Source organism: Hemibagrus wyckioides, linkage group LG17, assembly GCF_019097595.1.
Source record: "Hemibagrus wyckioides isolate EC202008001 linkage group LG17, SWU_Hwy_1.0, whole genome shotgun sequence".
Taxonomy (NCBI): domain Eukaryota; kingdom Metazoa; phylum Chordata; class Actinopteri; order Siluriformes; family Bagridae; genus Hemibagrus; species Hemibagrus wyckioides.
Genome location: NC_080726.1, coordinates 10,797,792 through 10,824,698, shown reverse-complemented (window position 1 = coordinate 10,824,698; position 26,907 = coordinate 10,797,792). Strand labels below are relative to the sequence as shown.

General features: G+C 39.1%; 2 protein-coding genes across 6 annotated transcripts in view; both read right to left on the bottom strand.

The window, feature by feature from the left end:
• The window catches only part of mtus2b (microtubule associated tumor suppressor candidate 2b), a 36,938-nt gene extending 36,808 nt beyond the window's left edge, over window positions 1–130 (bottom strand). For all 3 annotated transcript variants that reach the window (XR_009206970.1, XM_058413471.1, XM_058413474.1), the window contains exon 1: window positions 14–130. The gene's annotated coding sequence lies outside the window, so the exon portion shown is untranslated. The remainder of the gene's footprint in view (window positions 1–13) is intronic.
• Window positions 131–2,734: 2,604 nt separating this feature from the next.
• slc7a1b (solute carrier family 7 member 1b) lies at window positions 2,735–18,333 on the bottom strand. 3 transcript variants are annotated; one of them, XM_058413477.1, is made up of 12 exons: window positions 18,163–18,333; window positions 11,890–12,317; window positions 11,094–11,252; window positions 9,542–9,707; window positions 9,249–9,382; window positions 8,747–8,969; window positions 7,266–7,402; window positions 6,143–6,245; window positions 5,491–5,699; window positions 4,546–4,697; window positions 4,256–4,364; window positions 2,735–3,987 (listed from the first exon to the last, which is right to left on the bottom strand). In XM_058413477.1, the coding sequence occupies exons 2-12, from the start codon at window positions 12,257–12,259 to the stop codon at window positions 3,791–3,793; spliced, it is 1,959 nt and encodes a 652-aa protein (XP_058269460.1). In that variant the 5' UTR covers window positions 12,260–12,317; window positions 18,163–18,333; the 3' UTR covers window positions 2,735–3,790. The 3 variants fall into 3 exon arrangements, with proteins under 3 accessions (XP_058269460.1, XP_058269458.1, XP_058269459.1); XM_058413475.1 differs by lacking the exon at window positions 7,266–7,402 and adding an exon at window positions 7,736–7,875 and having other exon boundaries at window positions 18,163–18,332; XM_058413476.1 differs by lacking the exons at window positions 7,266–7,402; window positions 18,163–18,333 and adding exons at window positions 7,736–7,875; window positions 13,296–13,452.
• Window positions 18,334–26,907: the final 8,574 nt, after the last annotated feature.

The following is a 26,907-nucleotide window of genomic DNA, read 5'->3' as shown; positions in this document are numbered from 1 at the left end:
AAAATGTTCTTACCTTGCAGGACGTTCAGCGTCAGTGACAAAATGTTGCACGATCAGTCCACATGTCGGTATGGAGAGATGGAGAGAGCATTCACACACAGCATCCTCAGCAGAGAGAGAGAGAGAGAGAGAGAGAGAGAAGGAGGAGGGGGGGGGTGACAAGGAGCAAGAAGCGATGGCACAAAAATGGAAGGATGATGCGGAACGGCTTGATGCTGCTTTTTAGTGGCTCGTCTGCCAGGGTTTGAGTAAAATGTGATAACAGCGCCCCAACCTGGCCACTGTAGGAGTCAGGCAGTCTTTATTTTTTTCTAGACCTTGGCAGTATATCTCATAAACTGATCCACAAAGTGTAATAACAATTGCAATACCCAAAGTACGTGGAGACCTAATCATCACACCTGTTAGTGGGTGGGATATATTAGGCAGCAAGTGAACATTTTGTCCTCAAAGTTGATGTGTTAGAAGCAGGAAAAATGGGCAAGGGTAAGGATTTGTGCGAGTTTGACAAGGACCAAATTGTGATGGCTAGACCACTGGATCAGAGCATCTCCAAAACTGCAGCTCTTGTGGGGTGTTCTATTTAATTATCATTTAAAGTATCATTTAAGTTCTGTTAAGTTCCTAAGTTCTTTAAGTTCTGAAAGTATCTTTTAAGTCCAGTAAATTGTGAGTTGGGAGGCCCCATGGAGGCCCCACCTCACAACTTACAGGACTTAAAGGATCTGCTGCTAACATCTTGGTGCCAGATACCACAGCACACCTTCACAGAGCTAGTGGAGTCCATGTCTCGATGGGTCAGGGGTGTTTTAGCAGCAAAAGGGGGACCAACACAATATTAGGCAGGTGGTCATAATCTTATGCCTGATCAGTGTACACACACAAATACACATACTTCCCTAAACTGTTGCATCGAAGTTCTACACACACAACTGTATTGAATGCCTTTGGATCATGTATCATTAAGATTTCTGTTCACTGGAACTAGGCCCAAACCTGTTCAAGCTTTCCATAGTGGAAGAACTCAAGTGGCCTGCTCAGAGCCCTGACCTCAACCCTAATGAGCACTTATTGGAACACTGGAATGCTAACTGCACACAGGTGTGATGGTCAGGTACTTTTGACCAAATGAGATAAGACTGCCTTTATTTAGCAAATATAAATTATTGCACAGTGAAATTCTTTCTTCACATATCCCATCCCTGAAGGGTTGAAGGTCAGAGTGCAGGATGCAGCACCCCGAGAGTTGGGGGCGTTGCTGAGGGGCCCAAAAGTGGCATCTTGGCATTACTGAGGCTTGAACCCTAATCTTCTGATCAACAACCCAATGGCCTTAACCACTTGTACTACCACTGCCCCATAACATGGTGCATAATGTGGCATCAACAAGGAACAAGGAAATCTTCCCAAGGAAAAAAAAATACACATTCATTTATTAGCAAACTAATTTCAGCTTAAACATTTGCTTACTGTGGCAGAAACTGGTGATGAACATAACCTCACAGACAAACCCACTAAACATTCAAATACTATGAAAAAAAAACAACATAATCTAACAAAATGGTATACAAAAAACACAGCCATGAGGGCCTGATGGGTATACAGATGAGTGTTAAACCACAGAAGCACATTGAGACTTTACTCCCGCTTTATACTGGTCATGGTCATGCTGCATGAGGAGCCTAGGAAGACTGGGCATGAGGAGAGAATTCACCAGGGATGGGATGGATAGTCCATCACAAGCTAGCATGTACACCCTCACACACTGCGAGACGAAACCAGGGGGAAATTACAGGGAGCCTCAAGATACATCCCTGGACAGCGTGCCAACCCAATGCAGAGCACACAGACATGCTATGGACAATTTGGTGCTGCCAATCATGCTACAATGTCTTTGGACTAGGATAGAAAACCAGAGTACGTGGAAGAAACCCCAGAAGCACAGGGAGAACATGCAAATTCTGTGCACGCATGGCAGAGCCAAGAATCGAATCGCTGGCCACGAAAGAGCTAGACAAACATACTGACCACTAAATCAGCACGCACATCACACGGCACATTTTCTTTTAAAAGATACTGACCTCTGCTGGTTACATGCTGCCGCACACATAGACCAAAAGAAAGGAGTCAAATTTGCATTATACAAATGAAGTCTTTCACAAGACACAAGGCTTTAAGAGTATATTGTAATCAGTATTGCATCAGCCAATTTAATATATTCTGCAAACCTGCAATGTTAGGCTACCCAACATTAGTCTATGTAGAACCCCTGAGGAAAGTGGTTAATGTAAAATAAATAGTCAAATGGAATTGGTGCAATAAACGAAAAACATGAACACTGTAGAAGTACATTAAACATTCATTAAAAAAAACAAGTTATAGATTTTTTACAAAGAAGTAAATAATTTATTAGGACAGAATAACAAATATACATTATATGTACAGCTGGCTTTATTATTATAACAAATTCTATACATTTTGCAAGTAATTGTTTTCATAAATGGTCCTTAGTGTCATGAAGAGATCCACAGAACATATTGAATTGTTGAAACATTTTGGTACAGTGTTTTAGACAGAAATGTTCAAGGTTACCCCCAAACGGGACAAATCTTAAAACCTTTCAGGAAACTTTAGTCCTGAAAGTGTAAGGACATTCTTTTCTAGTATTTGTGGGGTGGTTTTGCACAATTAAAAATGACAAATATACACAAAGTTTCATGTATGAGACATTCAGGAGAGAGAGAGAGAGAGAGAGAGAGAGAGAGAGAGAGAGAGAGAGAGATAGAGAGAGAGAGAGAGCGAGAGAGAGAGAGAGAGCGAGAGCGAGAGCGAGAGCGAGAGCGAGAGAGAGAGAGCGCTTAGTGTGAATGTTTTTTTTTGCCGGAATATACAGAACAAGAAGGTGGCTCAACTGAAGTAAATGTAGGATGCAGCATAAATAATACATTAATCCCCAAACCTTTACATGACGATACAAAACGATGAAAAAGCACACAAACATTAAGAAAAAAAATGACGTATAGCAAAGGCACTGCAATTCTTACCCATTATTAGCAGTTTATATTTACAGAACAATACCACCCATAACCCCGTAGAAAGTTTGATCAAAACACTCAATGCAAATTTTCCTACATTCTCCCGATTTCTACCATCTTTACTGCTTCTTTCATATAATGCTAGCTGTTTATAAAAGAAATTAATAAAAACCTCCCTGGATTTGCACAGAAGAGATCATAAATAAATCATCTCCATTTTCCCTCAGGAAAAGCCATCTGATGTGCCGAGAACTACTTTACGCTCGAATCCATGGCACACCAGCTGAAGGCATAGTGAAGACACATTCAAAGATAAAGAAGTGCAATGTCATACTTAGCTGTTGAGGGAAAAACAAAATATTGGTGTGGTAATAACCAGAGTGTCTCCTCTGATAGCGCAAGCCCATATACACACCCAGGACCGAGCAATACATACAAAAGATAACCTCATGAACGACGTGTTCAGCAATATACATGATTTAAAACATTTCATGAGTTAACCAAGGAAAACAATTTGGCAATTTGGCAGACAAAATAGCACCCAGTTCTTCTGCACTCATGAGTACTGAAAGAATCCTAGACTATGACACGCAAGGCTAGTACTGATCACAGTAAAACTCATGAATATGACCGATAGGTCCCCGATTCTACGAATGCTCTAAACCCGGCATCGCAAAATGACAAGTCTGTAATCGGCTGTATGCGAATAGCCGAGCTATCCGTTCATTTCTTTACAAATCGAAGATCAGAAGGCATTAGGAGTCACTGTCCTCCTCCTCCTCGTTTGCATTAACATGATGGGTGAGAAAGGCCTCTTTCTCTGGGGTTGCAGGTCCATTTATTTCACATACTGCTTTGCCTGATTCTGATGAGTTGTCATCTTCTGTGCCATTACTGGACAACATGGCTTCTGTGCTGTTTCTGATCCCGTAGGCAAAGTAAATGATGAAGCCTGGGGTTGAGAACATGATACAAATCATCAGACTGAGGGCTTTAACGTGTAAATTTATAACCAGAGAATGTTAAAAGTAGTTAAAGTTTCTAGGGGAAACATTGCCATTACAAATGCTTAAGAATAGTGGATTTAAAAAAAAGCTGTTTAGGGATGGCTCCCAGAGTGTCTGCAAACTTTTAGTTCCAACCACAGATTACTGATGAAAATAACCATATGGTAACTATGACTTTAGTGTATAAGGAGCTAGTTAAGGGGTGTGACGTACCGATTGCCATCCAGATGGCAAAACGCATCCAGGTGCCTTTGTCCAACTGCATCATCAGGTAGACATTAATGAACATACTGAGCACAGGCAGGAAAGGGAGCAGAGGAACCTGAAAGAAGAAACATGCACCACTTTAGCTTCTTACTTTTTACCATTTATAAAAAAAAAAAATAAAAAAAAAAAACAGCATCTGGATTTCCATCATTATAGTCTTACTGATTAATCTGCTGTTCACCTCAACACAGTTTATTTCTACATCCCTTCAAGCTGTACGTTTCATCATGTCTTACCTTAAAGGATAGCTTGGTTTTGCTCTCAGGTTGCCGCCAGATTACCAGAGTGAAGAGGAGACATACTACAGCAAGAACTCCCAACAAAGACAGACACCAGACCTGAAAGGCACCCTGTACTGCTACAATACAGAAAACACACACCAACACACCTGCGGAGACACAGAGACAAAAATCCATAAGAAAATGTGTTGTTGCTCTGAATATAGATAAAGTGGGTATTTAAAGAATAAAAAAATGGCTGTGTGTGTTAGGAAAATAATCAATCAGAGACGGGGTGGTGTGACAGTCAGAAAAAAGGTGTTATATTTAGGTTAGTCGTTTATTCCTCTTCCTCTAATGCATTTTTTTTTTTCAGAAGACTTTTTCTTCCTGTCGATGCAGAATGTCTAACAGTTCTAAAAGTTCTCAGGTCGATATAACAAAAAATTATACACAAAATAAAAATACTTCTATGGGCACATTAAAGCAACCCTGTGATTTGAATTCAGCTGCTCTGTGGTATAAAGGTTAAATATTCTTTATGCCACTGTATCATTTATACTGAACAGTGACTGTATATCTTTGTCAAACATTACTCCTGATAAGAGCCTCACAATCATGGCTAAAATACAATAGTTTTCCCTTAATATTAGATTTAAGCTTTCTTCAGTATGATGCTTGTGTTCAGATGATTTTGAACAGATGTCACAGTAATTCAGTTCATCATACTTACTCAGCCAACTTATGATGAAAACTCTTTGACATTATGAATCCATTGTTAATAACCCAGTCAATCAAATTGATCCAATGATCTAAACACCCAATATTGCCAGCGATCATGTTGAACTAATTAGGGATTTCAAAACTCGACCATAATTCAGAGAGAATTGTGTTATACATACAGCCATGTTTGCATGTGTGAAAATTGTTCTGCTTGTTTTTAGTTTTGCTTGTTTGTCTCACCTATTACACCGGTGCAGATGTTGACAGTGAAGCCAGACAGTTGTGAGGGATCTGTGTATTTAGGGAAAAGCAGGTTCTTGAGCGTGCACTCGTCTTGAGCTTTAGTGAGGTAATTTGAGCTGCCTTCACTAATGGAGTCGGGCTCGGCTTCATCCTGAGACCTGGCGATCTGATACTGCACGTTCACACTGGGCTGCTCCGGCTGATACCTGAGCATAAGACAGAGGAGAGAAGAAAAATAAAGTTTTAAGGTATAGTTCTGACTGAAATATATTAAGGAATAATAATAATAATAATATTAAGGAATATTTGCATAGTCGAATTCGCTCCACAGTCCCTCCAGGATTTTGGGGACAGTGGGTGTGTTGTGATTGTTGCAGAAGAAAATGCTTGACTTTGCTGCATTTTTTTTCCTTCTTCAAAATTTGCAATGCAATGTGCTATATTTTCAGAAATCTACTTGAATTGGTAAAATTGCAAGCACATGATTTTTCTTTTAAACTACTAATACACAAAAAGACACACATGTAATTACTTTGTATGATTGCTTTATTCATGTTTGAATATCGTGCTTGATTTTGCGTTAAATTCTGCAATCCTGGATGGACTGACAATCCGAGATCTATCCTAGGTATCCAATCTAAAGAAATACCTCAAAACCAAGACGCAAGCAGCCACTAGGGTGTAAGCCAGCAGCGTCCCAATAGACATGAGATCCACCAAATCCTTCAGATCAAGCAGGAAAGCCATCACAGCTACAACAAAGGGGGAAAAAAATATGCTTAACATTTGAAAATTTTTATTAAATAGTCACAGAGTCACACGGCAATAGCAGAAATGTACTAAATTTAAATAATTATGAATTAGCAAAGCATAAAAACAGATGAGTATTATTATGCTGTAGGTAATGGGGTATTGTGATGGTGTGGTTCGGTATCCCTTAAAAGTAAAACGCCACTGCAAATCAAAGCAAAAATGTTATTTTCCCATGAATAAAAATTTCTATTCTGATGGTCTTTTCTAGGATGACGGCACTCTCATTCACAAGACACAAAGTGATGCAATGAGTATGAAAATTGTGCATTGCCTTCAGACGTTACACAATTTACCCCTGGAGGTGAGGGCGTCAACACATTGTTCTGCATAGTATTGCCCCACAAGTGGTGGGGTTTGTATCTTCAACAGTATCTGACTGCTGTGGGTTTATATGCATGCCCTTTAGTCTGATATGAAAAACACTCATAACCAAACATATTTACACCAAAGTATTTACAGTATTGAAAAAGACCATGTTTGCATAAAGGCACGAGAGGCTGATAGCACAGTGAAATGTCATTGTCTAACAAGATTTTTCAAGTCGAAATACACTACAATGTTTTCTGTTTCATTCCAATACATTATAAAAATATATGAAGTGTCCAAGATTTAGACAGTCGAGGCCTAGAAGGAAGTCAACTCAAGGAATTGAAATTTTTTTATCAGGAACACAGAGTTGCAATGTTTCAATCAACACTATTGTTTCAACACTCGTTTTAGGACCCACCTGACAAGTACTGTCAGAGGTATTTCCAAAATGTTTATTTAGAGACATTATTTGCAGTGATCTAAACCTTGCCTGAGTAAGATTCTTCCTTCATGACTCACTGTGCACTCATCACTCCACACCAATTAGATGCTGCTTCTGGTCACACAATCTTTGTGTGGGGATTAGTAAAGTTTTTTTTCCCCCAAGGTAAACCAACATTCAGGTTGGTCCTCTTCTCCTTCAAGCTTACCAGACAACAGCCCTGCCACTACGGTGGAGACAATGGGCATCTTCCGCTCACTGAGGCGAGACAGGAAGGAGAAGAGAAGGCCGTCGCACGCCATGGAAAAGATAACGCGTGGCAGGGGAAACATGGAGCCCAGCAAACTGAGGCACAGAATGGATGGAATGAGCGAGAGAGAGAGCGAGCTAAAGAGAGAGAATTTGGGGGTGGGGTTGGGGGGTATAGTATTCATTCATCTGACCCAAATACAAACTGAAGCCTGTGCCAGAATGAGTGGTCTCTTTCCATAACTAATTTGACTTCATTTACTGGAGCAATGCTGCCATATGCTGAACAAAAACGTGCCATTTCAAAGGACTGATTCTTGTGTAACCATTTAGTGGGGATGTGTGGAAGAAGGTTCATTCTGCAAGACACTTCCAGAAAGATCTGTGAAGGAAACCAGTTGATTAGTGGTTTTCATTTGGTCTTCTCACCTGCCACAACGCCTGAGGTTATAGTGGCTATAACGGGGGTTTTGGATTTTTCGTTGATCTTTGCCAAGAACTTAAAGAGCAGCCCGTCCTCAGCCATGGCCCATATAACTCTGGGCATTGGAAACATGGAGCCTAGTAGACTAGTGGAAAGGGAGGGAAGAGACAGAGAACCATGCAAGTAAGTAATAGCACACATTGATTTGATTCATGAGGCATACACATGGAAAATATTACTAATATTAAAGAAAGCACTGAAGGGAATTACATATTAGCATGATATGAATAAGAATAAGCTCACTACTAACATTCCTACTAACAATTCAATGTTATTCACATTAGCAGGTTTGCGTGAGGGTTTTCGTTAAGCACAGGTGAAAGACGTTAGCTTGTGGTAAAGGTGTGCATTGTGACTGGTATCCCGAGAGATCCAACTAAAACAAAATAAACTGTGGGAGTGGTCTGCTTTTCCCTCAAGTGGGCAGTCAGACGTGAAGCTTGTGGAATGAGGAACGGCTGCATTCATTAACTTAAGAGCGAGTCTGACAAAGCGTGTTACTCGGGTGCTGAGGTGTGACACGTTTTCAGTTTTCATTTATCGTCCTCAGAAAATGCTTTATTGTGGTCAGATTCACAGCAGGTGAAATGACTAATTTGTTTATATTCTGGAAAAGAGAACCAACTAAGTCAGGCAGACCAAAGGGATAACAGAAAAAAATTAAGCAGTCCTGTGCACACCTCTGGCTTCATGGGGAACTAATTATTAGTAACCATGAGCTGTTCTGCAATTCTTTGACTTTCTATAATTGAGCACATAGTAATGTGGAAGGAAAGAGTACAATCAGTCAGCAAGTCTTAACTTAAAATCTCTAAGCGATAAAGGCTTCACAGAAACTCATTTACATAATAGTACTACTTCATATAATCATTAAGAAAACTTCTCAACATTGAAAGCCTTTTGTCTATAGATTCAAACTAGACTCATTAAACCCCCTACACTAGAGCTGTGTTTACCTGGTGGAGAGGGCGCAGAGCGATCCCACTGCCACAGCATACGTAGCACCGTCCCAGCCCACGTACTTAAAGGCCACAGGGAGTGGGCTGTTTTTATCTAACAGGTAATAGGGCATCATTACAGTAAGAGCTGCAGACACGCCGAAATAGGCCACGAAGCAGATGAGCAGCGACGACACAATGCCAATAGGGATGGCCCTCTGTGGGTTCTTCACCTCCTCTCCTGCAGAAAGAGAGCAGCAGGCATATTAAACACACAGAACCGGTGGTGTAGTGTCTTTTATAGCTCTGTACTCAGATTTGGCATGACAAGGGAACATTTGGTTTAGCACTCTTCTGTAAAACTGACAAATCTAAGACAGATCAGCAAGCAGATAGTAATTAGTCATAATCTTTTCTTCCTCTCTTATTTTTCTACATGCAAAAGCTGAACAATGAAAAAAAATCATAATACAAAAAAAAAAGTCAAAATTTTTCCTATTAGCAAAATTCAGTCTCTCACCTGTAGTAGCGATACAATCAAAACCGACAAAAGCATAAAAGCAGGTAGCAGCGCCTGAGAGAACCCCGCTGATGCCAAATGGCATAAAGCCTCCGTCTCCCAAACTGGCAGGTGAAGGCAGTATCAAGGTTTCACTAGAAAGGTTAAAAAATAAATAAATAAATAAATAAAAATGAATGATTAACAAATGTTTAAAACAAACACAGTTATACATGACTACACGGAACAATGGGGAGGATAATAAAGCACTCAGCATCACCCACGCATGCCAGACTCACTCGTGCCAAACTTACTTTGCACTCGTTGTTTTGTTTAAAATCTCTGCTGGATTCAGGTTCCAGTTTTTGAGAGATCCTTTGATCAGCCCTGCAATCACGACGAATAGCAGCACCAGCACGTTGATGCAAGTAAACACTTTATTCACCATCGCAGACTCCTTCACTCCAAATGCCAGCAACCCTAAACACAAAACAACACTTAACACATGTCCGCAAATGCATGAACAAGGCAAGATCTGCGTGTACCAAGTAAAGGAGATACTATCTGCACTGTGTTAATAGCAAGATTGCAATATTTACACTCATATTTACAGTGATATACAGTGGAACCTCGGCAAACGAATGCCCTTCCTTACGAATTTTTGCCTTAACAATTGAAATTTTGCAAGAAATTTTCATCAGCATACGAAGCATTTTTGGCATATGAACGCACTGAACCGAACGGCAAGTTGTGTGTACGTCCGGGAGATGTTCAAGACTTGTTTGTGTCAGTGGAAAGCCAAGTGAAGCCAACTGAAATGGAGTTTACATATTTCACGAGTTTTTCAGACAGCAAAAGCTGTTTCGAAAGACTCAACCCACGATACCAACGTTGTTTGGCATGCGTTCAAAGCTACATGATTTTTCCGTGCATTTTTTGTGTTGACAGAATGGTGGTGTGGGTGGTCTGTTCTATTTTTAGCCCAGGGTTGGTGGCATGACTTCCTGTGAGGACCCTTGATATGGCTTGGGTCAGTTCTTTGTAAGCAGCCATACAGTTTACACTTCGATTAGTAATATTGGTAATATTTTTAGGTGCCTGGAACCGATTATCTGCATTTACATTATTTGTTAAGGAAAAATTCGTTTTTGCAAATACAAATTTTTTGCCTTAAAAATGAATCAAATTTGTATGCTGAGGTTCCACTGTAGTACGTGTGCGAGAAAGATGAATTGTCTGATTATTTTTTTGCCTTTGAATGCAATTATTTCACAAAAAAATATATTTTATAATTATACACTCATTTCTCAGTTGTTTCATGATGATATTTATAGAGAAAATGAATTATTTGGGAAGAAATAATATCCCAAGGTTCTGCATTAAAGTTCTAATATTAAATACTATTTAAATTGCAATTCTCAACTGGATCTCAGCAGAATATTTAAGAAAACTACTTAAGTTGCATGAATATGAAGCATACACAAGACCCATAGAGATAATGTTTATTCTATTTAGATCATTTATGAACATTTACATATATCCAGTGTAAACATTTCTGATTCCAATATTTCTATTTTAAATAAATCACATCCAATTGTCTGACTTCCTGAGTTCTGGTGGATGGACTGATGTAAATAACATCCGTTAACATGAAGATATAAATCTGTATTTGTTGATGCAAATAATCAACAACAAAACCATATTAAATCAATGTCTAATAGGCTTCAAAGTCAGACAAAAAGTTTCAAAAAATGAATTAAACTAAAACTAAATCCAGTTTAGAGGTGTGTAGAGACGTTATTTAAGAAAATAAATAACAAATAAAAGAAAATAAATCGATTTTGAGGCTTTGTAAAAGAGCCTTACCAGTTAGAATGAGGATGATGACCACAGCAAATATGTCTGGGTACTCAGCTAAAATCCCCGGGGCGTTTATACTCATGTGGCTCTTGCAGAACGTCTCGATTTGTTTCCCTATGAGCTCATCAAATGTAGCGCTCCAGGCTCGGGCTACACTGGATGTCCCTAACAAAGATTTCAAGACAAAAACACATCATGTTAGTTTCCACGAACAATCACAGAACCAAACATGACAGGTTTCAAGTATCAAAGCCTAGACAGATGAAATCTATATTCAGATAGCTGAGAAGCAGCTCTGTGACAATCTTTTTTTTTTGTGACAAGTCTTAAAGATGGTATAGAAATAAACATTTAATGTATACAGGAAAGGCCTTGTTTACACTTTTGCTTTCGGACATGATCAAGATAAGAGATGATATTTACTGCTGTTCACTGGTGAAGAGTTTTCATGAAATTTAATGAAACTGTTCTTCTAATTCCAGTGACATGGCATTCCGGGGAAATACTACATTCAGTATTAAACAAGATACATCACTGTACTAACTTTGCTTCCTGTCTCACATCTTTTGCCTTTTTTGTACCGGTGTTTACTTGTGCTTGTCAAGTTCCTGGTTTCTAAGTATTATCTTCTACTTCCACTAATCATGCCTCTGTTTTTCTCTTAACCGCTGAACCCTGAGAGATAGTTTTGTCCAATTAGGACATGGCCATAAGCACGTTTCATAAATAAGCCCTACTAAACAGACGCGTTTTCCTCTTTCAGGATCACAAAGACCTAACTTCATGGACTACAATAACCCACCTATGATGTATGACAGGATGAGGTTCCAACCGGTAATGAAGGCCCACAATTCTCCTACAGTCACGTAGCTGTACAGATACGCAGACCCTGTCCTGGGCACCCGTGCGCCAAACTCGGCATAACATAGACCAGCCATGACCGAGGCCAGAGCAGCGATCAGGAACGAGAGCACGATGGCAGGGCCTGCATTGTCCCGAGCTACGGCACCTGCTAACACGTACACGCCAGCGCCGAGGGTACTGCCCACACCCAGAGCCACCAAGTCAAACGTGTTGAGACATCGTGACAGGCGTGAGTCCTCAGTGCTGCAATCCACAGCTTTCACACGCAGCAGCTTCTTCCCAAAGCCTTGCAGCACAGACAGAACCATGGCAAAGCTTTACACAAAACACACACCAACCGGAGTTCTCCAATGCAGACTCTATGACCTGTGGGGGAGGAAGTGAAAAAACAAGACAGACATTTTACAACATATTGAGCAGATGTTTGGGGGGGCAAACATAACTGAAGACACTTAATCTAACAAACATTTAATAACAAAGTTAAAAATAATGTGGAAGATAAAATTGTTAGTTTGTAAATGGCATCGTTCTTAAATATCAGATTAATGCTATTCAGAGCACACTGTGTTTATTCAAGAGAGAACTCTTTGTATCTACTGCTGAGGAAAAAAAAAATTCCAGTTACAAGATAATGGGTCAGAAAAACAAAAATGTGTCACTGTGCCCCACCACACTGAAGTCAGCAGATATGAAGATATGCTGCATATCCGGACATCTAAAATCTAGAAATTTCCAAAACATCTGTCTACATTAACATCTTGACATTTTTTAAATGTGATCCCCAAAAATGCTTTTCAGCTGACAGCAAACTTAGCTGTCTAAAAATAATAATTTAGTCCAAAACCGTGACTAAAGTGTTAATATTAATGGATGGGTTGAAACTTTTAAAACACATGCACGCTGATCCCCAAGCCCTTGTTAAACATGTTAATCAAATTCCATTAAAAAAAATTGAAAACACACCAAATGACATGGAGACTTAAGTCTAATCTTCAGATTTGTAGATAAAAATATGCATAAAAGCTGGAGGCGTTAACTAGATTTAACAAGATATTTTATTCAAAAGTAGAAGTATTAACTTTTGACACATGGCCACACCTGCAGTCATGCTCATGTGGCGTGATGAACCAGGATCACACACCCATTGACAGGTGCGAGACATTTACACCACAACGATGTTTAGAAATACTTTACAAACTCTAAATACTTTGAGCAATCTAAAAGGGAGACAAAGTGTAATTCACTTTCACGTTTATTTCTTAAAACCGTACCCTAATTAAGAATAAAACCCTAATTAACAATAAAACTAAACAGAACAGCGCCTATAAAACGTAATCGACTTACCAACACGGAAAGCTTAAAGAAATCCTTTGATGTCACAATCACTGACCAATGCAAACCAGTAATCACCCGCCAAATAAAGGTACATGGCTCATTATAAGCAAGGGGAGGTGTTTTTGTGCTCTTTGTACTGTTCACCGATTCAGACACAGAGCAGATGCCTTTGTGAGCACCAACCCAATCAGGCCCAGAAATAGAACAGAGTGTGGTCACATGGCCAGGTGACTCCAGCAGCTGACTTTGCCAATACAACCTTGTCTGCTTTTTTAAGTACACTCTCTGCAATGCCTGTGCCTGCCTCCTGATATCACATGCCACGAACACAAGAGATTAAAGGACTACATCAAATGACACCAAGACTCGATGTCCTGTTCAGAACGTCCAGTTTAGTATGCGCTGCTATTCATTTTCTTATTACATCAGCTGTTTCTGAAAATTAGTACAAGATCAAATCTGGAAACAAGATGTTCTTGTGATAAGCACAAAATCCAAAAGAACAATTAAGCATTATCTCCTTACCTCACCTTCAATTAAATGGTGTTTATCTTAGAAATGAAAGTAAATGAGATTAAATCTGATGAGGAGATTTTTGTCTCACTGATTCAAAAAAAGTAAACACATTACAATTGTCCAACTGTCTCTAAGGTAAAATTCTACAATACAATATTATTTTAAAAAGTTTGCCCGGCTCATTAATGATTATTGGTTGAAATTTTCCAGCCACAAACATTTTAAGATCTTGAAATTCTGGCAAAAGCAACAGGATTTACTTTAAATGTTTTAAATATATAAAGCTTTGTGAGTGAATGATTTACTGTTGGTTTACATTCGTAATGATCCATTTATAACAGCAACACAGATAACATGCTCCTTATTTTAGCTGCTGTGATTGATGTACTGTAAACTAAGAAGAACATGAAAAAGTGTGATGCTCTTTCTGGCTTAATCAGAAGAAGGAGATTAGCAAACACAGTGGAATGTTTCTGTCATAAGACTCCTTGGTATTTCAGTGAGAACCTGCACTAACCAGTCACACCTTTTACAGTAAATTTGTCTCTTTCGCTACCACGATGTTATCTAACCACTGATCCAGTTCACATTCCACTGCATTTTCCAGCCATGTATAAAAAAGACTAGTCGCATATAGAATGCCATTAACGAGGAAACATTCAGGAAGAATGAAGGGTGATGCCGTTACTGCATCGTCTGAAAGACTTTTTTTTTTAACAGCCATCTATCAGGGGCCTATTCAGACGTCAATGGAAATCACTATGAAAAACCAGGTGCTGGTGCGAAGCAGGCAGTTGCACAATACACAGTGGAACATTTGGTATTGTCTTTTACATTTTAAGCGTGACAAGAACGGCCTGTGAATCCAACCTTCCATTAATCATTGTTATGCATGCACAGTAACTTTCAGACATACTTCAATTCCAGACCAAAAAAACCACAACAAACGAGTAGGCCGGGTTAAAGCCCAGCCCCGCTGTCCACCAATCACAGCACAGAGGCTCGACAGGAACAAGACACATGTTAGGAATGTCACATGGCAGAGGACATCAGTTTGATATTTATATAACTGTGATCACTAGACATGCAGTGATGTGTAAAACTACTGAAAATCTTTTTGCTGATTAAAATTTATTGCTAAAAACCTCCAGTGAGCTCTTATGTAATTAACAGGATTGTAAGATTGTCTTCTCTGGGAAGCACTTCTTTTTATTTGTTAAGGAGGAAATCTTAAACATTTGTCCTTGAAACTTTGTTCAAAGTCACGAACAACACTGATTATTTCTTAAAGATATATAATTACTGTATAAATATCAGGTTTTGGAAAACTGAAGCAAATGTGTGGTTTACTCAAGGCCAGATGGAGGAATTGACACCAACATTACTCGTCACGGTCATAATTATGATGGTCTAAAATTACCAAGCTGCTAGGTTTCAAAACAATCTCTGGGAAACGGTCACTGCGTCTAATATTGCATTGTGGTGCTAATACTGAACATTGAAGGACACATGACAGGTCAACAAACTGCCTCTTTGTCACACAGATGCAATAATACCAAGAAAACAAACTCCAGCTCATTGACCTAACTGACAAATGTCATAACACCCTGGCCACACAAACTTTCCATGTAAAATATCCTGTAAGGTAGAGTAGATATGAATGCCACAGTGACCTTCTCTTAGGAATGGTCTTTTGTTTAAAGAACATGAATGTCTTGTCTGCTGCCATATTTTTTCCCCCTCAAACATTTGCTTCATGACCACAATTTTTATGTTCCACAAATCCAAATCTGATAAAGTAACACCAAGCAATGTATACTCAGGTCAGTCCACAGGACAGTGACACATACACCATGTGTAAGCTTACTTAAATTTATGGTGCTATAATAAGGCATCAATTAGCTAAGGTTATTTAGATATACTGGTATGATCAAAACTAACCACATAACTGCATTAAATATTTAATTCTGCTGGCAGAGATACTACCTACAGTCTACAGTTCCTGTGAATCTGGAATCTTGCACAACTTAAAAATTGCACAACATCACAAATGTGCAATAGCCTAGAAATCCTGATCATTAAATACTCAGCTGTAGTTAACAGACAACCAAACATTGTGCACAATTCAATCAGACAAAAAAAAAAAACATTAAAAAACACTATGCAAATTTACAGACGAGACCTACTGAGCTTGCATTAGTATGTTCTCTAAAACACTACCCCAGAGTTCAGGGCTGACTGGCAAATAACCAGTGGGTACCCCATTGTAAATAACAGCTAAACTGGATAATAAAAATCTATGAAGCCGCAGATGTCACGCCTACAGACCGCTGGGTGAATGTCTGATGCATATGGCACACAAACTGGAAACACTTTAAGAGCTCCATCATCATCTGTTCGGCTTTCTGAGAGATTGTGAAGGTCAACTTGGAAAAAAAGCCATCGTGTTTACAACTGTGACAATGAGCTCTTACAAGGATGAGCTAAATGCTGGATTTTTCCAAATGATGTGAAGTTTGTGGTCCAGTTTCTTAAATGAACTATCTATGGCTGAACACGCGTCTGTTTTTGTAGGGACATCCGACTTTACATGTTCACACCCCTAACCATGACGCTGAACAAAATGAAGTGCGTTTGGTTGCTTTGCATGTCAGTCAGACGTCGTCTTGGGCAGTCCGTGGCCAAAAAAAGCTGCTATGGAGTCCAGACCTTCTGCTGTCAGTCTGAAGGTCTGGCTAAATGAGACTAGAGAGAGCACAGCTCTGCTCTCTAGTGGAAATGATGGCAATTCTCTCTTCTTTACTTATACTAAGCAATCACAACCATTTGAGAGGTCATATATATGGAAGAGGGCAGTTCCTCTAAATGTTCTCTAAATCTTCAAAAAGATGGCATGACAAAGTTGCATGTGTTAACGCGCTCAATGCAACAGGAACTCATTACTTTATTCTGGTTTCTGAGCACCATGTCGAGCGAATCTTACTTTTGCAAGGTTTCTCAAATAATACAGTTATTACTGTGGCCTTAACCAACATTGGTACATCTGTTATTAAGCAGACTTTATGAGAAGAAAGATTCTATTCATTCAAGGGGAAACAACAAATGTAACAGATCAGAAGGCCCAAGGAAGTAGCATTATTAAGCAATTACATCAGCCTAGAGTTGAAAACCAATATTAAGAATAGAAATGACATATCCTGGGCTAGACATCAACCGAGAACAATACCAGACCAATTACAGAATTTCGTACCACCCTGTATCTGTTAAGGCTCTAGAGTAACTCGATTAATTCTAACAAAACGGTAATGAACAGTCACACACAATGAATATGTTTAGATAGTAAACAGAGCTACGTGAGCCTGGTGTCACAACAGAACAGTTATGATTCTGTGCAATCACATTGCGTTTTGAAGCAGTAAGGCTGAAGCGCTTGACTGGTTCACACAAAATAAATAAACTCCAACCATTATTCCCTCAAATACGGGTGGGGTGGGATATTGAGAAACAGAAACTATACACCACTCAACCATATCTTCTGCTAAAAAAGATGCTACTGTAGAGCAAGATCCAGGGGCAGGACATGAACAGTCTAGATATCATTTAATTGGGCAAACAAGAATAGTCAGGATGACTCATATTAATAATAATAATAATAATAATAATAGTCATCATTTTCCAAGGAACAAACTATAAATAGAAATGCAGAGCATTCTCAAAATGTTTTACTGCATTCCCCAATATATATATATATATATATAAACATTAGGGAATGCAATAAAATATTTTGTTTTTTAAAAAACAACTTTAAAAATACATTTTTTTAAATATTAAAATAAAACTTTTTTACATTAACACACACACACACACACAGCACGTGCGCTAAGATGAATCACAGGTTTTTAATTGCATAAACGTGTTTTATCTGATTTGCTGTTTATTGTCCACCTGGTAAATATGCCTGCAGTAAATGATGATGATTCAGTAAGCTATCCTAATATCTCACCTAAGCATGCTGTACACAGTCTATAGTGTATACACACTCATTATATAAGGCACAATGAAAACACTAAGCGCATCTCATCTGTTAGAAAAAAATAAATGCACTCAATTATTCCGTAAAGGCACACCATTTATTTACTCGAGCATGTGAATAAAATATCCGTTCAAATGAACCGAAGTGTTTTAGGGTGTGTAACCACAGCAGACTACGTCTAATGACGAGGCGCGTGTTGCATCAGCTCCTAAAATGGTCACCGGCCATGCGCGCGCAACGCGGGACTTCAGATGATAGAATAAAAAAAAACGATTAGGAAGATTGCAACATCTGTCGCCAAGTAGAACAATTTTAAACGATTCCTACCTTGCTTAATGCGTCTATTTTGGAGACTCCGATGTGTTCGTGTTCGTGTTCGCTCGAGAGGCAAGCTGAAGAAGAAGCGAGAAGCCGCGTGCACACTTTGTAGAAGGATAGTAAATGGAGCTCACTATGCAAAAGAGGAACCGACTTCCTCTTTACAACTCTACAACTCGATGCAGCTAAACCACACCTCTTCACGGGCGGAGGAAGTGAGAAGGTCCTCATGCACGCCCAATTTTTTCAGGCGGTGCGAGCCTTTGTTGTCTCGTGTTACGTTCGACTTAACTTGGAAGTGGGAAGTGGGAAGTCACATCCATTGACCCCATGTATGGTTGGGTGTCGAAGCAGGGATTCAGAAGTGAAGTCAGAATGTGTCTGGGTGTCAGTAGTGGTTGGCTTCAGTAGAAATTTGACCATACCTTGACCGTTCTTATATTAGTGAGATGTAGGCTGCTGTCTTTTGGTTTATGTCTAAAAATGCAGGTCTTTGGGCTTGGGGGAGGAAACCAGAAGTAGTCAAGTCAAGTTAAGAAGCTTTTTATGGTCATTTCAACCATGTAGAGCTGACGCAGTACACGGTGAAACAACGCAGAGCCACGGACTAAATGCAAGTTGTCCTAGGCACATAAAGTGCAACCAAGTCAAAGTCAAAGTCAAAGAAGCTTTATTGTCACTTCAACCATATATAGCTGATGCAGTCCACAGTGAAGTGAAACAACATTCCTCCTAGACCAGAGGTGCTACACACAGAGACAAAATACAGTGACGCAGACAAACATAGAGCTAAAAACTAAACTATACTTAAGGTGCAAGAAATAAAGTAGACATACAACAGAAGTGCACAGGATGACAAGACAAGACAGTGCAGACAAACAACATATAGACCGACTTTTGTGCAAAGAACAGTGTATACGGTGAGTGCAAATATGAAATTGACACATGTAAACAGGATACAAACAGTGCAAGACAAAAAGACAGTGCAAACAGACATTACAAAACAATACAATGTGCAAAAATTGGAAAACTGTAAACAACGAGGGTTCTTGTGAACATATACATTTCTGTAATAGCAGCAGCTAGTGGTACTTTGAAATGTGTGCAAAAACAGCATCAGCAGTAATTGAGGAAATGTGCAAAAACAGCATGTGAACAGTTATAATATGGGTGGTGCTATAGACATGGATTAATATTAATTTGAATCGAGTGTTTGAGTGTGTGTTCACACTGTTAGTGAGTGAGAGAGTGTGTGTGTGTGTGAGAGAGAGAGTTTGGTACAGTTCAATTCTGGGTGTTGAGGAGCCCGATGGCTTGAGGGAAGAAGCTGTTCAACAGTCTGGTTGTGAGGGCCCGAATGCTTTGCTACATCTTTCCAGATGGCTGGAGGGTGAAGAGTGTGTGTGAGAGGGGTGTGTGGGGTCATCCACAATACTGTTGGCTTTGCGGATGCAGTGTGTGGTGTAAATGTTCATGAAAGAGAGGCTCCAATGACATGGAGAACATGCAGGCTCTGCATGATACACAAAGGGCAGAGGCAGGAACCTCTAACCTTAGAAGACAACCATGATAACCTCAAAACTACCAGCCCTTTGCCATCATGATCAACAATGTGAAAGGAATTTCATAATTATTTTTCATTTTGATGTTCGGTTCAAGTCTTTACGAAATTCAAGAATTAATTAAACAAAACAGAATATTGAGGTAATCCAGAAAACTTAAAGGTGTTGTTGTTTCCTACTATTAAGTAGAAAATTGTATCTTTATACTCTTCATGGAAATCTTCAATAGGCCAATTTTTAAGAATGCAAATCCTGTTAAAAAGTAAAATTTTAATATGAACACCACATTTTTTAAAACACACCACATTTTTTTCCACAGTTTTAAAATGTATTTATGCATTTGCAATACTTTTTTTTTTATTTGTCAAGAGGTTCATTTCCAGTCTTTACTAGAAGACATTCAGAGAATCAGAGAAGTTCATTTACATCAGAAGCTGTGCTAAACCTGAAACTCTGACTATAAAGACTATAGATTATAGTCTAAAAGACTGTAAAGATAAGAATCTATCTATCTATCTATCTATCTATCTATCTATCTATCTATCTATCTATCTATCTATCTATCTATCTATCGTTATATAAACATTTACAGATAGATAGATAGATAGATAGATAGATAGATAGATAGATAGATAGATAGATAGATTGATGAACGGTCAGTGGATAAACTCAGTGAACTTCCCCTGAGTCAAGAGGTATGGCCTTTTTTTAGTGTTTGTTTGGAAGACAGTCAGAGACTCGGGGGAAATTCATTCCACCACCTTTATGTCAGTATAGATAAGAGTCCTCTACCTGCAGCTGGCTGTCACTGCTATTATCAGTTTGTTGTTGACATTTTTTTCCTTTTCTATTTCTTTCTAAACGCCTCCAAGATGTCCATTTCCCTCTGTTTGGGTTCCTCTTGTTTTCGTCTCCTTCCCACCTGTCTCTGTGCTTGAATAATATGAAGCTCTCTGCTGGCCCTTATTTCCATCTGACTCTCAGTTTTGTTTTTGTTTCTTTCTCACAGCAAGCTGCTCAATCACATTCTCAGTTTCTGTTTGATTTAACACTTTTCATTCATCTGTGCCTTTTCCCCTTTAGACTCTGAACATTTCAAACAGATCATGGTCCTGCTGTTTCCTCACATCACCCCTCTCTCTCTTCTCCATCCCTCTCTCTGCTTTGTACTGATTATAGGAAGTATTTGGATGATTTGTGTTTTGTCCTCCTGCAATTTCTTTCTTTAAGAATATTATTACGTGTTATTTCACTTTCTCCTTCCACTAGCAGCTCTGTAAGATTGTCCTTTTGGTCATTTGCCTTTCCTCTAACATACCCCCCCCCCCCCCCCCCCCGACAACAACCATTTTCTTTTTGTTTGTTTGGGTTCTTCATTTCACTTCATTTTCTTTTCCTTTAAATAACGAAAGTAAAGTACATTCTGTAATTCTCTATCAATCACCTCAGTCTCTTTTTCTGTTTATTGTTTTGCTCTGTCTCTCTCTGCTTGCTTCCCATTTCTGTGCATATGCATGCTTGTCTTTTCTTAGATTCCCTCCATTTTTCTCTGCAAGTCTTCCTGTTTTTTCCCCATTGCCTGCTGCCTCGTTCTGTCTGTCTCTTTTTCCATCTCTTCCTGCTGTTTTGCAATTGCACATTCTTCCTCTTCGTCTTTTAACTAGTTCTTTATATTTCTCCTCTTCTCTATTCAGACGCAGGGTCTTCTCCTCATCTGTTTCTCTGATTTCATTTTTCCATCTCCCTTTGTTTTTCATTTTGTCTATTGAGAGCTGTGCGATTTTCAGTCCGTAATTCTATCTTCAATCTCTTCTCCTCCAAAGGCATTTCCATCACTTTGCGCTGCTCCATTTTATTCATCATCATCTCTCTCTCTCTCTCCCTTTCTTTTGCCTTCTTCCTCTCAGACGGCACTTTGGTGTCCAGCTCTTGGATTTCCTTTTCATGTGAATTCTTTCTCCTCTTCCATCACCTCTCTTACTCACTGTATCACTTTTTCTTGTCACATCCTGCATTTTTTCCAAATATTCCTCCTCCTCCTTCTCCTCCTCCTCTTCCAGCAGCTCATCCTTCACCCTTAGATTTTCTGCCACCACTTTTCTCAGATTTTTCAGCTCACATTTTAATGCCTCTTTTCTTTTTCTTTTTTGTGCTCAGCTCTCTCATCTCTAAGTTTTTCTCTTTTTATCTTTTCCAGTATAGCCAAGGAGTTTTTGTAATATCTTGCTGTTTTCCCAGCTTGGTACAGTCTTTCTTTGAGCTAATCCAGCTCTTTTCTCTTCAGTTCATCCACTCTGACACTTTTTATCCATGCAATTCTAGTAGTCTTGATGTTCCCAGTGTCCCTCCATGGTTTGGTCCATTTCATATCCTGTCACTACTGGCTGCACATTGTACAATGGATATTGTAGTGTTTTGGTCATACCAAGGCAAGACTCTTTCTTACAAACTCTCTCACAATGTTCTATTCATCACAGTGAAGTACCTCAGCTCATTTTCCATAGAACAATACAAACAGGTTAACAGACACTTCATCTAAAAACCACACAAGCATTGCTAATGTTGAATGCTTTAAAAAGCCAGTTAGCAGTTCTGCTCTTAAGCAAGGAATCATTCAACTCCTTTGACTTGTCATAGTTAGCTGTGTTAGTTTTCCACATATTACTAATACTAATCATTGTAAATAGCAATATACTGAAATCCTACTGTGCCATTTAAATGTAGACAGATGCTATCTTTTTCCTTTAAGTTTTTCCATAAAATGATTCTGTTGGTTTTCCTCTTCATTTTTCTATGTTGTAATTTCACACTGAGTGTCAAAAAAGTCATTTCTTTACATCACAAAAAGTTACCCTTGGGTGTGTAGACTTTTTATCAGCCTTAAGATCCATTACAGATATAACTGAAACAAAACTATGAACACTCATTTACATGTATGGCGTTTGGTAGACGCTTTTCTCCAGAGCAACGTACAAAAAATGCTTTGAGGTCTCCATCAATGAATACATCAATCCTCAGAGATCTATGTCTATTTATTCCTGTTTTTCACTCAGCAACTAGGTCTGTCTATTACTAATATTACTGAGATGGACAATCTGACCCCTCCCCCCCATAGGGTGGTGCATACATGGATTGTTGCTAAATGATGAGAATAAAAACAGCAACCATTTTATGCTTCGAATCCTACCTCCCTACCCCTTATGTATATTCACATGTTCATAATAAACATCCTTTCAACACACTGCTGTTTATCTATACTCCTCTAGACTTGGACACTGGGTTTACAACTTCACTATCAGTTATCACCCAGGAGTAGGTGGTTCCTCTTAAACGTTCTTCCTCATGACATTTCAGGGAGATTTACAGTCACTGTCACCTCCAGCTTGTGACTTAGGGATTTAAAACTATATCCGGCTTTCTATTTCTAAAAGTGCTTTAACAAATAAAATCTATAAAAATAAAAGACATCACAATGAATCAATCAATCAATCAATCAATCAATAAATAAATGACACAATCAGATTGCTGTCATCTGAGTTCCTTTTTCTTAAACGCTGTTTGTCATGTTTTCTTTGCAGTTTGGTTTTGTTATGAAGAGGACTTGCTGTGTTGTGATGAGCTGACTTGAGTTGTCTTGAAACAAAAGCTAGAAAAGAGTCCAATGGCAAATTTGATCAAGCATTAGAACTTTATGTAAATATCAAATAACTAATATCACACTTTGTGTGCACAATTTTTAAACTGGGCAAGGAGAAAGTTAATATATACAGTAAGTAGGGAGGAAATCATATATAAAGATTCACAAGGTTTACAGCTAACTTGATTTTGAGGAGGTGGGAAGAAATAAGAGGAACTAAGAGGAAGCCTCATGGTGAAAACAAAACAGTAACCAGAGCTCAGGATCAGACCAAATTTGTTGTGAATTTTTTTTAAAGAAAATGTTGGCTTCAATTCTTCTCCACTAGAAGTATGATTCATTAAGTGTTGAATATTAATGAATTTGATTGTTGTTAGTTTACACTTGCAGGTCCTGTACTGCATAATGAAGTGAAATCTCGGTCTGTGGAGATACCCATAGAGGGCAGCATTATATCACAGTATCTACTTATTTTGTGCTGAGTGAACTTTGCTACAAGCTTCATGAAAATGAGGACAAACTCAAGTCGGTGTGTCCTAGAAAGACCTTTCAGACAGAACCAGCGCTGAAAGTGCAACACCTAGGCAACACCAAAACACCTGGGGCATGTAGTGTCCTCGCGAGTGGCTTGAATATAGAAACCAATGTGTTTGATAACACAAATGTATTACAAATTTATCCCAGTTCTTTTTGATAGTAAGGGTGTACTTTATTATGTACAGTAGGTTTTATGACGAAAAACAAACAAACAAACAACTAAACAAACAAAAAACACACCAGTTATAGTTTTCACATTTCTATATCTTAGCCTTCCATGTTAACCATACAAGACATCTTCAAGATAAAAATAAGAAACAAACAACAAACAAAAGAAACAACAATTACAAAAAACACTTGTTCCATACATGTAAACGTGAATAGAGTCTCTTCTTCCATAATTATGAGCCTAGTTTCGTCCAGTAGACCCAAAACAACCTTTAAGAAGAAGTGAAGAAGAGAAATAAAGATGCCCCTGTCCCACACGTGTGCTCTTGTGGAGGTGTTGGAGTGCCTTGTTCAGCCTTGATTTCCATACCAGTTTCCTTACACTCACAGCAGTGATTAATGTCAAGGAGGAAACTTGATTAGCACGAAAAGAGACCAGCTGTAACAAAGTAGACCCTGCTCTCCTACAGACTCCTCTCTTTCGGTTAACATCTTCCATTTCAGAACACTAATGAACATGCCTCTGGACGCCAGAACGGTGTGATTAAGCAAGAGGTACCTCCTTCATTCTCACAATGAGGCTCGTTCATGAGGCAGATATTTATGCAGAGTGGCGCTCTCAAGCTTTTGGAGAGCTGAAAAGGGAGATATTATAAAAAATGCTTTTGGTGTTACATAAAGAGAAACAGGGATTTGGAGCGCTTGTGGAGAACCATTAGAGAGATGGTGTTGGAATGTAAATGCAAATTCTCTTTTTGCTTGTGGTAGGAAAAGGAGATCAAACTGAGCATATGGTAGAGCAGTTAAAACAGTTTAGGATCTGTTGCATGGCTCAGTGATTAAACAAAATTACTGCAAGCACAAAACACTGCACAGAAAATTCCTTCCTATTTCGTAAAAGTGATAAACCAGTGACATTAGTGCTTCAGTGAAACGTTTACGGAGAACACTTTTTTTTTTTTTTGCACAGTATTATCAGGTAGCAGCAGTAGATATACACTGCTCAGAAAAGCTCAAGGGAACACTTAAATCACACATTGGATCTCGATGAACCTAATATTGAAGTTGAAAATCTTTACTTGTATGCATTGTGTAATAAGTTGCAAACAAAATGGATTCAAAACAACACACGACTCTGAGGATTTCATCAGCAGTAAAGATACCGTTGGCTAGCACATGAATGTCTATGAACTTCAAAGGATATTCCTTCCCAGACCTTCACTGACCCACTGGCAAAAACTGATGATGCTGGATGATGTTGCAGGCAGCGTAATGGTCCCCAGGGCAGACTCTTTCACGTCTGTCACATGTGCTCAGTGTGAACCTGCTCTCATCTGTGAAAAGAATGGTGCCCCAGTGGAGGACCTTCCAATTCTGGTGTTCTCTGGCAAATGCCAATTGAGCTGCATGGTGCGGGGCTTTGAGCACAGGCACCACTAGAGGATGTCGGGCCCTCATGCTACCCTCATGAGGCCTGTTTCTGACAGTTTGGTCAAAAACCTGCATACCAGTAGCCTGCTGGAGGTCATTTTGTAGGCTCTGGCAGTGCCTTTCCTGTTCCTCATCGGACAAAGGAGCAGATTCCAGTCCTGCTGCTGGGTTGTTGCTGTTCTACAACCCTGTCCAGCTCTCCTTGTGTAATGGCCCGTTTCCTGGTATCTCCTCCATGCTCTTGAAACTGTGCTGGGCGACACAACAAACCTCCTGGCGAAGGCACGTATCAATGTGCCATCCTGGAGGAGTTGGACTACTGAATGGGTTGCAGGTACTGCCTCATGCTACTAGTAGTGGCCAGAACACTAACAGAACATAAACCTAGAGACAAATCAGTCAGGAAGGATAGGAAGAGCAGTTGTCTGTGGCCACCACCTGCAAAACCATTCATTTTTGAGGGTTATCTTGCTGTTGTTTGATTTTTGCAACCATTTAATGGCCTTATATCCAACTGTAAAGATATGTTTTCTCAGATCCATTCCTTTAACAGCCATCAGACTGCTCAAAAACATCATCTGCTCCCTTGCCTGAACTTAATATTAGGATTTTTCTTTTTAACCTGAAGTGTCATTGCACTTCATTATAATAGAGCAGAACAGATTTCTATTCAATGTTTACTGAACCTTTGCATTATTCATATACATCAGCATAATTGCACCATTAATCTTGCACTAATCATTCTTCAGGTGCTGGTAAGATGTATGTAATTATATTTGAACAGCCCTGTTTATCTGTATTTATACGCACAAAAAATATTCAAATATGATCATATTATTTATATCCTCATCTGAATGATGTAATTCCTGTTGTTGTTGTTTTTTTTTTTTGGATTATTTGTATGCTGCTGTAGCACTTTAGCTTATCAGCACTACTGACAGGACCTTTCATTAAGAGCTGTCTCTAAGTCATCAGGATCAAGGTGGATCTAAGAACACTGGTCATCAAGCGGGAACACACCCTAGAGGAGACGTCAGTCGCCAAGTCCTATAATATCTTAATATAAAAAAACAGATATATGAAACGGTGATGTTCAGGGTGACACAACAGACAGTGCCTACAGACAGGTGACAAATTAAAGGAAAAAACAACATAAAGATAAAAGTAAGTTTTTAGGTCACTACAAAAGCCAGAACAGCTTCGGTGTGGCTTAATACAGATTCTACAAGTCTCTGGAGCTATACTAGAGGGATGTACAGCATGTGCAGTGTGGTGGAGATCCGGTGACTGTGAAGGTCATAGCATATGATTTACATCAACTCATTCAGTGGCCTCATGCTGTGTGAATCATCTGGGATTCTGTGTACGATATAACAGAGCCAACATTTTTATCAACATTTCCTTTCATTTGTCACCAAT

Bases quoted from the DNA above. Each gene is read 5' to 3' on its own strand.
- slc7a1b (XM_058413475.1), bottom strand. From the start codon at position 12,259: ATGGTTCTGTCTGTGCTGCAAGGCTTTGGGAAGAAGCTGCTGCGTGTG. The intron at 5,700-6,142 runs GTATTTCTTTAG...TCTTATGCTCAG, and splicing joins GCTTGCGTCTTGGTTTTGAG to GTATCAGCCGGAGCAGCCCA. The intron at 3,988-4,255 runs GTACGTCACACC...TCTCAACCCCAG, and splicing joins TGCCATCTGGATGGCAATCG to GCTTCATCATTTACTTTGCC.